The sequence below is a fragment of the Felis catus genome, chromosome B2 (assembly GCF_018350175.1).
Source record: "Felis catus isolate Fca126 chromosome B2, F.catus_Fca126_mat1.0, whole genome shotgun sequence".
Lineage (NCBI taxonomy): Eukaryota > Metazoa > Chordata > Mammalia > Carnivora > Felidae > Felis > Felis catus.
In genome coordinates, this window is record NC_058372.1 from 49,616,977 (window position 1) to 49,631,067 (window position 14,091).

A 14,091-nucleotide genomic window follows, 5' to 3' on the forward strand; every position below is an offset into this window, starting at 1 on the left:
TAAGCCCCAAACCTACCATCAAAAAGGACTGTGATCCACGTTCCCCCAGCAAGACTACCTTCTTCAGGCTCAATGTGGAAACGCAGGGAAGACACTGTAAATAAGAAAAACACTGGTTTTGAAGTTCAGATTCAATACACCTGCTTCCCTAACGTTATAAAAACGAAATTTAGCATTCCTCAGAATCACCAGGAGGGCTTGATAAAGCACAGATTGCTGGGTCCCACCCCAGAGTTTCTGATTCAGCAGGTTTAGGGTAGGGCCCAAGAATTTACATTTATGACCAGGTGCTGCTAGTTCTACTGGTCTGGGGATCACACCTTCAAAACTTTGATCTTAAGGAAAGTTCTGTCTGATCCACTCTTCTTGGACACCCAAAAACCTAGTGTTCATCAGAACAATCCTGAATTCCTACTTTCTTTGGAAAGGACCTCAAGGACACATTTGGCTTCTAATTAAACACATAATATCTCTTGTTTCTTTCCCACCCTTTAATCAGGTAGTCATAATTTAGCCACCAATTATTTCTTACATATCCACTTCCCAGAGAAGAGGAGAAACTTCTAGAAGTTTCTGTTCCTATTTAAATCCTCCTGTCTCCATTTACCATCCTCTAGTTTCCTCCTTTTAAATATACCAGAGCAACTCCCCAGAAGGATACAAAATTCTGTAGATGTTTGCCTTGCCGTCTCAGAGAGAGGCTAAAGCATGGATCAGGGCTGGAATTTCCTTGAAAACAACAATACTATAGACTACACATGCTAGGCTAGATTGGGTTCTCCCAGAGAGACCATTGGCTGAACATAGCAACCAAACCCTCATCTTTGAAGATCTCCTGGACATGCCTCGGCCAAGGCAAAGTAAATTCAAGGAGCCATCAAAAATCAGTCAACTCCTCAGTGAGGTCCTAGATAGGCAACATACTATCTATAGAACATTTTTCAGTTCTTATATCAGAAAAGTCAAAGGATAATCCAGGCCATGCTAACCCTGGGTAGCCCAGGGCTTCCATGTACATTTATGTAGGTGGCATAATGCACAACCGAGGATGGTGGGGAATCAGTCACATCAACACAATTATTCACAGCAGTCCCAGCCAGGCCAACCCATGCTTCCCCCTCAAAAGTGTATTAGATACTTCTACCTAAAGGAGACCAAAAAAGGAATACCATAAAAAGATACCAAAGGTAAGTAAACTCACAGAGAAAATTAGAGACATGATTTGAGGAAAGAAGAGTTTAATACAAGCAGTTATTAACTGCTAAAACAAGATAAACTATTCCCTTTGGGAAGATAAAGCAATAAACCTAAAAAGAATTACATCACATGGCTCAAAAACGAATTCTAAAAAGAAGGTTATAAATTACTATTAGAAGCTCTAGATTATGACAGCAACCTCCATTGGCCATTAATTCATATATATATATATCCATATATATATATGAATGTATATGTGAATATGTATATGAATATATATGTGTATATATGAATATATATGTAAGTATATATATGAATATATACATATATTCATAGCTATTTAATATATAGCCTACTAAGCAGAAAACAATAATTTTTAAGCAGAGAAAATTTACACCCAGAGCAGATACTTGAAGACTTTCCCCAGATAATATTTTAAGTATCAGTAAAATAGTTCTCAAGGCAACTTGTTGTGCTCTATCTATAATCCCTTCGAAACACATCCTACTCACCTGCCAAAAGTAGTATTTCAGCACTCATCAGAGAGATCAGCCAGCCAGTCATCCTGTCCACTTAAATCAATCCTTTCAAAATTGCTCAGATATTGAAAGCATATTCAGTTTTGTTGGAGCAGCATAGCTTTTGTGCTTTATAAAAAAATAAAATGACAAATTACTATCATTTTTTACGTACATACTACTACTTTATGGGGCCAAAACTTGGGGAATTAAGGAAGTGATACCTACATGGCCCTAGAGTCTTCAAATCGACCCACTATCCTCCCAAGCTCAGGAGAAAAGAGTACTCTAAGAATCTCATATAAAATCATCACTGTTTCACCTCCTCCCCCTTTCTCACCAACTTATTTTATGCATGTTTAAGCTGGGTAAATACTGATAGCCTCTTTCAATAACTCATTACGGAAAAGCTTAATTTAAAAAAATACTAAATTCTAGATATTAAGATACAAGTTAATGGTAGTTGCGGTGTGAGGGGTAGGGTAGGTTGTTTTGTTTCTAAAAGAGTCTCAGGGGCACCTGGGTGGCTCAGTGGTTAAGCGTCCAACTTCAGCTCTGGTCATGATCTCACAATTCATGGGTGCGAGTCCTGTGTTAGGCTCTGTGCTGACAGCCGGGAGCCGGGAGCCTGGAGCCTGCTTTGGATTCTGTGTCTCCCTCTTTCTCTGCCTCTCCCCTGCTTGCTGTCTATCTCTCTCTCTCAAAAATAAATAGACATGAAAAAAAAAAAAAAAATGAGTCTCAGTCCTCCAGGAAACCAATCAACACAAAAAAGTAAAAAGCTTAACAAAGCAAATGTTAAGTATGGTACTGGGTTGAAAAAATGGTACTAATGGGAATTTGGGGAAAACGGTCTCGTCCTCACAGCAGAGGAGAAAGGGAAGAAAGAAATGGAGGAAGAAAAAGCTGGAGCCTCCAAACTAGACCCCATGATTTCAAGGTCTCTCTACCCCATTCCACAGGCCCAGCTTAGCTGACCTATCTTCCTTGAACCCTGTTTACTGTGCCATTTTTCTGCTCAATGCTTTTTTAATTCAATGCAAAACCTCCACCACTAAAATGACCCTAAGAATACCTCTCAGGATTTTTATCAAGATTAACTGAGGTGCTATATGCAAAGATATTAACACAGGGCCTAACACAAAGGAGATACCCCACAAATGTTTTCTTTTCAAGGGCTCTCTATTTCCAATGCAAAGCCCTGGCTCTGACTTTTCAGTCTGGCCATGATCTGGCCCCCTACCTTCCCAGCTTTCCCTGGCATGGCTCTCCAAACCGAACGAACCCTTCTAGGCACTAAACAGTTCCCCTCACCACCTCTCAGACAAGCCTTCATCAGGTCAGCCCCTTTCTTGGCTCCTGAGGACAGCTTTCTACACTCCCCAAACTCTCTCATTGCGTAATGAAAAGCTGGCCTTCCTTCACGGCCCAGCTCAGGAGCTGCCTCCTCTGTGGTATCTATCCCCCGTGTTGGTTCCTATGTTGCTCCATTCCACAGAAGGCAAGGAGAGACCAAGGAAAGAGGCAGACAGACCACTCCAGATTGGAAGGCAGCAGGCTCAACAAGCAAGGAAACTTACCTACAGGGTTGTCTTGGGCATCCTCAGGATGAGTAAATCTCTGCACCTGCCTGCCTGAATCTTAAACGTTTCATAGAGGCCTCAACCGGGTTCAAACACATATACCAGGCAGGTAGTCTCAGCACCACAGTGCTCTCTCAAGGCTGTGACCTGGTGGTCTCTCAGACAAGTGGGAAGAGTGTACATTTCAAGCACAGGGGGAGGGAAAAGGAGCCTCCAGGTCAGCTCTCAGGTCAACTGGAGGTCATGACCTCTCGATGATCCCTCCTCCTAACCATTGTATGCAATCTCACCTGCGCCCTCTTCTGCTGTGCCCAGAGTGGTCAGCAAGGGCTTTCACCAGCACTGACCGAGGTGGCTCATTTGACAGCCACTTGGCTGCACTTAGAGGCAGATACCACAGCAACACTATAGGCACATGCAAAAGAAAACATAGATTAAGATAATGATCCTCATTATAAGTAACATTTTTTCCCATCAAAAGTCCCATGATCCAAACCGTTCATTTACCAAGTCTCCAAGGCGGGGGTCAAACTGATGAGGTTTTTGGGGGTGATAGTAGGGTTCGTGGGGTCCGGAGCCCACAACCAAGAAAGAATTTTTGAGGACATCTTTGGTGCAAAAAGGTGACTTATTGAAGCAGGGGGCAGGACCATGGGCAGAAATTGCTGCCCTGGGACCATGAGGAAAGACTGGTTCTATCTATGGGGTTGGGGAAGGTAAAGTCCAGGGGAAGTTTTTAGTGAGGTTTTCATATGCTAAGGAAGCCTCACCCATTACTGGAGGCCTAGCTATTGTCAAGCTAAAGTTGTTTTTCCCTCTAGCAAAGCATTAATTAACAGGAAGATAGTAAGGAGTTCCTGGAGAAACATTTTACTCTGCTAGCCCCAAGTATTTGTCAATGGGCTGCAGGTTACAAGGAAATTGAATTCTATCTGCCATTTGCTTCTGCCTTTGTTTCACATATCTCTATGGAGGGGTGACAGAAAGTTCCTGCAGGACTGTGATCTCTACCAGTTTATCATTTGTCGTTCCCCTTTCCTTTGTTCTTGGGCAGCCAGGAGTGCCTAGGAATATCACACATATCCCACCTGGGAGTGGGAGGTGGTGTTTGCAGCCAGTCAACTTGCCTTATGCTCCCTCATCAAAATCACTCAGGGCATTCACTTGTGTTTTTGTGATTTAATTAGCAGACTCAACAGGTGTGAACAGACAACATTCTGGCACAGGCGCCTCTTTTAGAGGCAATAATAATGTCCAAAGCCGTCCTGTTTTGGAGGATAGTTTTTCTCATTAGAGACATTTGTGTATTTGGTAAGGACAGACTTTTGCTGGCTATCGTTTAAGGCTTGCTGGGTGAATGCAGTAAGGGCGTCTGTGTGTGCCATGACATCCTATAGGCCAATGGAGGGACAAAGACGGTGGCCAAATTGTACCAGTTGAAAACAGAACACACCCACCTGGCCTTGAGGAGGGGGAGTTTGGCAGCATTAGGCACCTGACCTGGTTGTGCATGCCATACATGTGAGCCAGGAGAGGCAAGGGAGAGGAGATGAACTGGGGGGAGCATATGCCAGATCAAGACCTTCACTTTCTCCTTCTTTCAATGATGCACAGTCCATTTCAGGCATAGTACATTTCAACAGGTCCAGCTTGCAGCAGGACAACCGGATCCCAGAGGAGACTGAGCAGTTCCCTTTTACCAGGGATGTGAAGTAATTCACACATTCCGGCACAACATCCCATTGCAAACTCCAACAGATAATGCCTTTCCCAGGTATGATGGGCCTTGGTGTTCTCAGCAGCATTGCACAGTGATCCATAGAGAGTTGGGGCAATGGCTGTTTTTCACGACTTCATATCATTGCCATTTTTAGTGTCTTACTAGGAGTCCCCAATCTGGTATATGGGGTAATGGTCCCTACTGATTTTTCATTTGAATGTATTAAAGTCTGGAAGAGTATTTTAGCCCATCCAGCCCAATTATTTTACTTGTTAGTAATTTAATCTACTGCTTTCATATTACATTTTTTCATTCTACCAACCTGGTTGCTTGCAGGTTATAAGGGGAGATGGGACCTACATGCACTGCCATGTTGTTTTGCCCAGTCTTTTACATCATGACCTTTGATTTTTGTTTTTCTTTGTTGTTGTTGTTGTTGTTTTAAGTTTAGTTATTTATTTTTGAAAGAGAGAATGCGCGCACACACAAGCAGGGGAGGGACAGAGAGAGAGGAAGACACAGAATCCAAAGCAGGCTTCAGGCTCCATCGCTAGTTGGGAACTCCAGTGGATGGCCCCAGACTCCTTTGGTAATGGCCTTGGATGTTGTTTAGAACAGACATGATGTTAGTGCATTAACCTAGTCACTGTATTTGGGGGGCAATATGATATCCTTGGCCATATTCCATCTTATTTGGGTGCTGTAGTGACCTCTCTTCATATGTGTCCAATCTGCTTTATCTACTGATGGATCAGTTGCTAGGGTTTGTACCTGGGCTAGGGCTTCAGCTTCCCAGATTGCAACAGGGTGTCAGTACCTTACAATCTGGGATGTGGAAGACAGTGAGGACTACTTCAGGCTCTTGCTGATGGACCAAAATGTCTTTCTACATATCCTGACCCCTCAAGGACTTATTCATGAATATCTATCCTTTGGCTTCCAATTATTTAAGCCATAGGGTTCATCTCTGTAGTAAAGTCCAACTGTCAGTGCAAAGGGTTAACAGGCAGGATGCATTAGTGATCACCAGCCAAACCACAGGGTTCAGCCTATTGGCTGTTGAGGTTCGTTCCTACTTCAATCCAGATGGTGTTGGTGTCGGTCTGAATGGTAATTGCAGTCCATACAGAAGGTTGCCCTGACTAGACCCATCTCTATACCAGGCATGGGTAGGAATTTCCCCCATTTCCTCTCTACAGGCTGCCAGAGCCTCGGGGGCTACCACAGGAAGAGGGGTGGGAGCATCTGGAGGATCTACATACTCAACATGGGCTAATAGCACCCACATTTTTGAGACAGTGTGCTCTCTCTCCTCTGCTGCGAATAGCCAAGCCACTTAGTCAAAGTGGGGGGTTTGGCCATGGCAGAGGCGGGTCAGTGGGACATATTTTTAACACATCTCTTGATGGGATGAGAAGTTTCTATCATGATATGCTGTTCCTTCATGAGACATTCTACCAGGAGGAACACTGGGAATACTGCTAGAAGCCATTGTTCTATGGGAGCATATTGGATTTCTACCCCCTTCTAGAGCTGGGACTAAAACCCTAGGGGTACTCTGTCCTTTGGTTGTCTCTGTTATAGTGCCCAGCCCATACTTTGTGGAGTCACAGACATGGTAGCCCTGCTTGGGAGAGGCCCGGAGCTTTAATCTCCTTTACTAATATTTTCGCTTTCTCAAAGGCAGCTTGTTGTTTTGATCCCCAGTTCTATATGTGCCCTTTCTTTACTAAGTGGAGTATGGGGTGGAGACATGGTACCAGGTACAGAATAAACCTCCAAACCCATACAAAGGCTTGCATCTCTTTCATATTCTTAGGGGTTAGATAGGCTCGCACCTTATCAATCCTAGCTTCTGGGATGACACGCATCTTATCCAACTAAACAACCAAACACTTCGTGGCAGTGCCTTGGCCCTGAATTTTCTGTGGGTTCAATGCCCGTCTTCTCCTGCACAGATGTTTTAGCAAAGCCTACAAAGTGTTCTGCAGCAGGGACTAGTCTTCACATGTTAATATTCTATCTCATCAATGTAATGGGCCCATTTTATTGATGTGAAGGAGAACAGGGACAGGTCTCCTGTTACCATCTGGTAACATATTGTGGAGCCGTGTAGGTAGCCTTCGGGAAGCACCTGAATTGTCCATTTTGCCCCTCCGACATGAAGGCAAAATTGATCTTGTGACACAGTAGCCAGTGGTATACTGCAAAAGGCATTTGCTAGTCTGGCATAGGATGGTACATTCATAGGATTGTGTCCAAGGCATCTACAATGGTAGCAATGTTGGGCACAGCCATATGCATAAGTGATGGGCACCACAGTAGTCAATTTTTGGACCCTATGATCACCCTCCATGAGCCATCTGACTTTTTTTTTTAATTTACATCCAAATTAGTTAGCATGCAACAATGATTTCAGAGGTAGATTCCTTAGTGCCCCTTACCCATTTAGCCCATCCCCACTCCCACAACCCCTCCAATAACCCTCAGATTGTTCTCCATATTTATGAGTCTCTTCTCGTTTGTCCCCCTCCCTGTTTTTATATTATTTTTGTTTCCCTTCCCTTATGTTCATCTGTTTTGTCTCTTAAAGTCCTCATATCAGTGAAGTCATATGATTTTTGTCTTTCTCTGACTGACTAATTTCACTTAGCATAATACCCTCCAGTTCCATCCACATAGTTGCAAATGGCAAGATTACATTCTTCTTGATTGCTGGGTAATACTCCATTGTATATATACACCACATCTTCTTTATCCATTAATCCATCGATGGACATGTGGGCTCTTTCCATACTTTGGCTATTGTTGATAGTGCTGCTATGAACATGGGGGTGCACGTGTCCTTTCAAAACAGCACACCTGTATCTCGTAGATAAATGCCTAGTAGTGCAATTGCTGGGTCATAAGGTAGTTCTATTTTTAGTTTTTTAAGGAACCTCCATACTGTTTTCCACAGTGGCTGCACCAGCTTGCATTCCCAGCCATCTGACTTTTTTACTCGCCATACCCCTCTGTTGAAAGCATTATGGGCAAGGCCTGCAATACCCACTCGGTGCAGTTCTTGGATAGTTTTCCTATTTCCTTGTGTCTTCCAAGCAATTTGACAATTGTTTGACACAAATATTGTTTGACACTTAGCATTCTTCGAGGGGGTGGTGGACTTCCTGATACTCAGCTAGTGTTTCTCCTCAGCACTGGTTTGGTTACTGTAACCTAGAGGCAGAATTCACCGATTAAGTTTTGCAGAGTTTGACCTTGTAGGATATCAATGTCCAATATATCCTCTGGCATTGAAGAAATAAAAACCTTATATTCTTGTCGGGGAGTGCCCAAATTGTAGTGTCAATTGGGCAATTGTAGTGCCCAATTGTAGTGTACCTCCCTGACATATGTTTATCATCCGTGACCATCGATGGTGCTGAGGGAGCCAGAAAACTTCTGAGGGTGACCATGCATTAGAGTGCACTTAGCTCCAGTGTCCACCAGAGCTACCATTTGCTAATTTCTGGGGAACCAGTGAATAGTAAACAGCACATGAGACCTCTGACCTCCTTCAATGACCCTCACCTAGAGGCAATCCTGGGCTGCATTCTATATGAAAGTTGTGGGAAGCACCCACCCCAAATAGGACTGTATCCCCGAGGCCTCTGCTAGAGAAGGTGGGGCAACAGGAATGGTAGGGGCAAATGGAGCTGGTCTGAACTGTTGCTCAGGTTTTAAGGTTTTCCATAGGCTGACCAACACAGCATTGGGTTGCCAGTCTGTCTTTTCAGGTGGAGTCCTGAGAGCAAGGACATCAAACCAAGGTTGCATCCTCATTACTTTGATCAGATCTTTTACAGCCAGTTGCAATAGCTTTTAGGCTTTTTATTTTTTGGTGGGGAGAGTGCAAGCAGGGGAGGTGCTGAGAGAGGGGGACAGAAGATCCAAAGCAGGCTCTGCATTGGCAGACTGACAGAAGTGAGCTCAACGTGGGGCTCAAACTCACGAACTGCAAGATCATAACCTGAGCTGAAGCTAGATGTTCAACCAACTGAGCCACCCAGGTGCCCCACTTTTTTGGCTTTTTGAGTTCCCCCTCTGTCTCAGGTGTTTCCCACAGCCCATACCAATTCCCATGATTTATAAGTTTCACCTAGATCAGCAATGGTTTGCCCAACATCATAAATGTCTTGTCCACACTTGGACTCAGCATGGATCTCAGCAACCCATGCCAGGAGTGAGGGCACACTGGAGTACCTTGGCTTTCATTTTTGCAGCAAATGTGCCTTCAAAGACAAGGGCATAGATTTACTATCTTATTTCCAATTCCCTAAGAATTTGTTGTACCCCCTCTATCTATTTCCACAGACCCATGTACCCAGGAGATCCCCCCTTATTGGGCCAAGCCTCCCTGCAGGCTAGAACAATCCAATATGTAAAGAAGTGAGTCCTTTGAACCCCTGAGCACCATGCAGGTATACTGGAGGGCAGATGTGTGGTGATGATGCTATCTTCTCTGCCTCCTAGGCCTGGTCAGAGAAGCTACGTGAACCCTTTTGTCCATCTCACAGCATCACTAACCATGCCCAGATACTCACCCTGACCTTTTGCTGGATTTTGGCAACTGTATCAGTAAGTTCAGCGGGAGTATATTATCTCGTGAATGTTTCCTGAACTGGGGGCTGCCCCACCAGCTGGGCTTGCCATTGCTGTGCTTTTGTTCTTCTTTGTATTAGGGGTGAGATGACACAGGGTCCTTTGTCCGTTTCACAACAACCCCCTCAACATCCTCCTCTTTGCTCTCCTCACTTCCCCAGGGATTCCACTTCCTCACATCCCAATCAGGCACTGTCATACGTGCTGGGATCTGAATCTAGGGCATTTTGTGCCTTCCTAGCTTTGAAACATGGCTCACAAAGTTCTTCAACTCCTCATCCTGCTCTCCCACTTTGTCTACCAGCCCCAGATCCAGCAGAGTGGTGGATACCTGCATGTCCTTCTTTAATCTCAGCTCTTTCTAACCTGAGCTTTCCAACTTTCTAACCTGAGCTTCAGCCTGTAGCTGGGCATCAGTGTCTGGCCGAACCACCAATGGCAGAGGACAGCCCACTGCAGGAGATATGCATTCCCCTTCTTTGCCACAGTGTACTCTGTTCAGTTTCTCCAACAGGTGCATTAGTCCAGCTGGTGTTTTCTGGTGTCCCTGTACTCCTACGGTGGTCCACAAGCATCTACCATACAAGCCACCCCTCCCTGCTTAGAGGTCGCTGGCCAATCCAGAATTTCACTTGCAGATACCTTTTCTTTGGTCTCCTGGCTGGATGGCCAATTGTGGTCTTGCAAACTGGCCCCCATAACTCAAAGTTCAGGGAGAGACTGAAGAAAGAGGCAGGCCACTTCACATGGGAGACAGCAGGTTTAGGAAGCAAGGGAATCTACATATGAGGCTTGTCTTGAGCAGCCTCAAGAGGAGTAGATCTCCACCCCTGCCTGCAGAATCTTAAAAGTCCAAATACAGGGTTTAACCGAGCTTAGTCACACATACTGTCCAGATAGTCTCAACAACACATCACTATCTCAGAGCTGTCTCCTCTAAAACATCTCATGCTGTGGAAACAGGGGGACAGGGGAGAGGGTGAGGAGGCTCTGATTGTCCGTGTCCAGCTCTGGTTAACCAGTGGTCATGTCATCTCAATGACCTCCTCCAACATCCAGCCATTCCAGTTCTTGTTGCCCTTTCCTCTCTGAACCTTATGTCCTGAGCAGCCTGGACCACATAGTGCATATATGCTTATTCTTTTAAATTATCTGTTCCTCAAGTCCAGAGCCTGGTCTTCTATTTCTACAACCATCTCTGTGCAAAGGTCCCACACAGTATTTAGTAAATTCTAATCGGTGAATATATATTTAAAAACTCTATGCCTGGTTTATCTAACCTGAAGGAAATGACTTTCACACATGAGAGATGAGCAGAATCTATGGAAGCTCAGCTAAAGAGCCAAATGCCTTGGATAATGTCCTGATGCCTGTTCTGGAGAAGCTGCCGAGCTCCTCCCGGGTACCCCCAAGTCAGAGGGCACAGACAAAATTCTTTGAAAAATACTGGCTATGAAATGTTCTAAAAGTTAAAAACTTCTACTGGGCTTTTACCCAAAGAATACAAAAGCACTAATTCGAAAGGATATATGCACCCCTATGTTTATTGCAGCATTACTTACAATGGCCAAAATATGGAAGCAGCCCAAGTGTCCCTCCAAAGATGAATGGATCAAGAAGATTGGTATATACACGTATACAATGGAATATTACTCAACCATAAAAAAGAATGAAATCTTGCCATTGACAACAACATGGATGGATCTAGAGAGTAGATCCATCCATTAATGCTAAGCAAAATAAGCCAGTCAGGGAAAGACAAATACCATATGATTTCATTCATACGTGGAATTTAAGAAACAAAACAAATGCACAAAGGCAAAAAAATTAGGCAAACCAAAGAAAAGACTCTTAACTATAGGCAACAAACTGATCTTTACCAGAGGGGAGATGGGTGAGGGAATGGATAAAATAGGTGATAGGGATTAAGAGTGCACTCATCTTGATGAGCACTAAGTAATCTATAGAATTGTTGACTCACTATGTTATATTCCTAAAACTAATATAACACTGCATGCTAGCTATATGGAATTAAAGTAAATTTTTTTAAATAATAATAAGAGTTACAAAATTTACAGAATTAAGTATATGTATATATCACTAAATACACATTTAATTTATATTTTTAAGAAAACAGACTAGCAAAAATACTTACGTCATTTCAGAAAATATAAAAGCCATAATAAACTCCCAGAAAAAAGAATATCCGCATGAAACTTAGAATAAAGTATCTTATAGGTATGTCTTGATTAAGATAATCCAATATATAAAATCATCTATTTATAGATCTATTTATAGATCTATCTATCTATAAAATCATCCACAAACATTTATTATATTCCTAGTACATGCGGGGCCCTGTGCTAGGAGCTCAGGAAACAGAGACAATCTGAGTATATGCCTTCAAGTCCTTAGCAGATGAAGTAGGGATGGAAGCCACTTGCATTTATGAAAGGAGATCTGTCATGTCTCAGTGGATTCAACATTTTTTCCTGTAAGTTGCAAAATTCTTTACATTTTTACATCTATTTGGAAGAAGATTCAATTTTAAAACATTCAATTTTCCAAAATACATCTACTGCATAGGGAAAGGTACCCAAGAGTATTTGCTACTCCATCCAAAGAACAGGATTTGACTTGCTTGTTACACCCTACAGAATATCCTCAACACAGAAGAGTCAATTTTCAGTCTGGCTGCATGATTTTAATATTTCATTTCAATGCTTGCTCCCCAGCTTGAGACAATGTAAGTAAATATTTACTTACACGTTGGTTTTCTTAAAATTCTATGCTCAGACCTGCACCGTTTCCTCTAGAATAGAGCAATCGAATCAATAAGTATACTTTTTCTTAACATGATTAATCCACTAATTCTTCCTAAGGATAAACTCAGCCTCCACTTAATTCTTTTAACCAGAGAATTTCCAACCAGAGGAGGGTGGTGTGCATTTGGTCAAGTCTCCTCTCACCTCCTGCCTCTCTCTGCTCTCATTCCTCTGCTTCCTCTTTTCCTCCCTCCCCAATAAGCTTCCCCTCCCTGAGAATTCAGAGACAGAGTGGCAAGGTTGCTAATACAGACCGTCCATTTCCTTTTGTTCACCACAACATTGGCAAGGGGTATAATACCTAGAAAAGAGAGGGCAGAGACATTTCTGAATCAAACGGTACCTTTTCTGTTCCTGTCCCGTTGTGACTCAAGGGAGAAATTATCTTTCCTTTCTAAATGATCTTGTTTCTTTCTTGACAAGCACCGATGGCTGTGTTATCTGGTTAGAGTCCAGCCCTTAGCAGGTAACTCACTCATGTTGGACTGTAACTCACCTAACTTGTTTGTGTTCTGGCCAAACATGCGCCAAAGTAGAAGTTCAGAGCTGACCATAGGGCAAGTTTAATGATTAACAAAAGCTACTTAGGCTTTTTCCTCTGGGTCTTTTATTAATGACCAAAGAAAGAATGTCTTACATTTTTCTCCACTTACTGCATGTGCCCAAACAAGAATTTTAAGTAAAGGTCCCCCTGTGAGACAAACAGGCATTCAGTGATTGAAAGAATTTGCCAATAAGTCAGTGACCAAACACAAGGCCCAGGACAAAGGGCCACTGGAAAGCTGGTCCCCATTCATGACTGGTCTCTTCATTAACAAGAATGACTGGTAAGTTCTGGGCTGATACTCTCACTACAGGGGTGGGTCTAAAGAAGCAGAGAAAGGAAGTGACTTCTTCAAAGTCTTGCTAAGAAAAAGCCCACTAGCCCTCTTTGTTTTTTTACTTTCTTCCCTCCCTCCTGACCTTGCTTTCTTGACCAAGAAGAGGTCCTTGACTTTTACTCATCACCTTCTAGTAGGACCTAGACCATGGGTCTCAGTCATTGGTTTGACTCTCTTGATAATCAGAGATCAAGCAGACCCAGAAAGTCAACACCAGCCACCTTTTCCATTGGTTCATGTCTGACTTCTTTGTCTCTGTCTCATCATCCATTCCAATTTACATCACCAGCTTTCTGATCATGTCAGTCTATGCCCAGTGGTTCCTGACCAGAAGTAATTCTCATCTTTTCCCACCCTTTCCACTGGGAGAGGAGCCTTTCCAGTAGAAATTGATAGCCCTGAGTGTCCACCTCAAAGGACTATCAGCAGACGTAGGAAGTAACCTCAATAAGACCAGATTTAATACATGGAGATACAGCACAACTCTGATGATAATAGTGAACCTATCCTTTAAAAAGTACTGGAGGTCATACCAAATCTGTGTGTATCAGACCTTGCCACCAGCAACACGCAAGATGCTCTTCTTCATGCTGTAGCCACCAGTGTAGAAACAGGGTGCCTGACCAGGCTGGGCAGGTACAGAATCAACCACTCTGCCATGCTGCCTGCCTGCCTGCCTGCCTGCTGAACCTCAGTTTCCACCTGGATCCCCCCCAACACAGGTCA

The 14,091-nt window shown here is 43.5% G+C and overlaps 1 protein-coding gene across 9 annotated transcripts in view; it reads right to left on the reverse strand.

Moving 5' to 3' along the window:
* The window catches only part of PKHD1 (PKHD1 ciliary IPT domain containing fibrocystin/polyductin), a 489,098-nt gene extending 476,106 nt beyond the window's left edge, over positions 1-12,992 (reverse strand). For 8 of the 9 annotated variants that reach the window (XM_045057643.1, XM_045057638.1, XM_045057641.1 and 5 more), the window contains exons 1-4: positions 12,828-12,992; positions 3,589-3,703; positions 1,710-1,844; positions 17-94 (exon numbers count right to left, since the gene is read on the reverse strand). In XM_045057643.1, the coding sequence (XP_044913578.1) occupies positions 17-94; positions 1,710-1,761 (130 nt within the window). In that variant the 5' untranslated portion in view covers positions 1,762-1,844; positions 3,589-3,703; positions 12,828-12,992. The remainder of the gene's footprint in view (positions 1-16; positions 95-1,709; positions 1,845-3,588; positions 3,704-12,827) is intronic. The other variant, XM_011282361.4, reaches the window with a different exon arrangement.
* Positions 12,993-14,091: the final 1,099 nt, after the last annotated feature.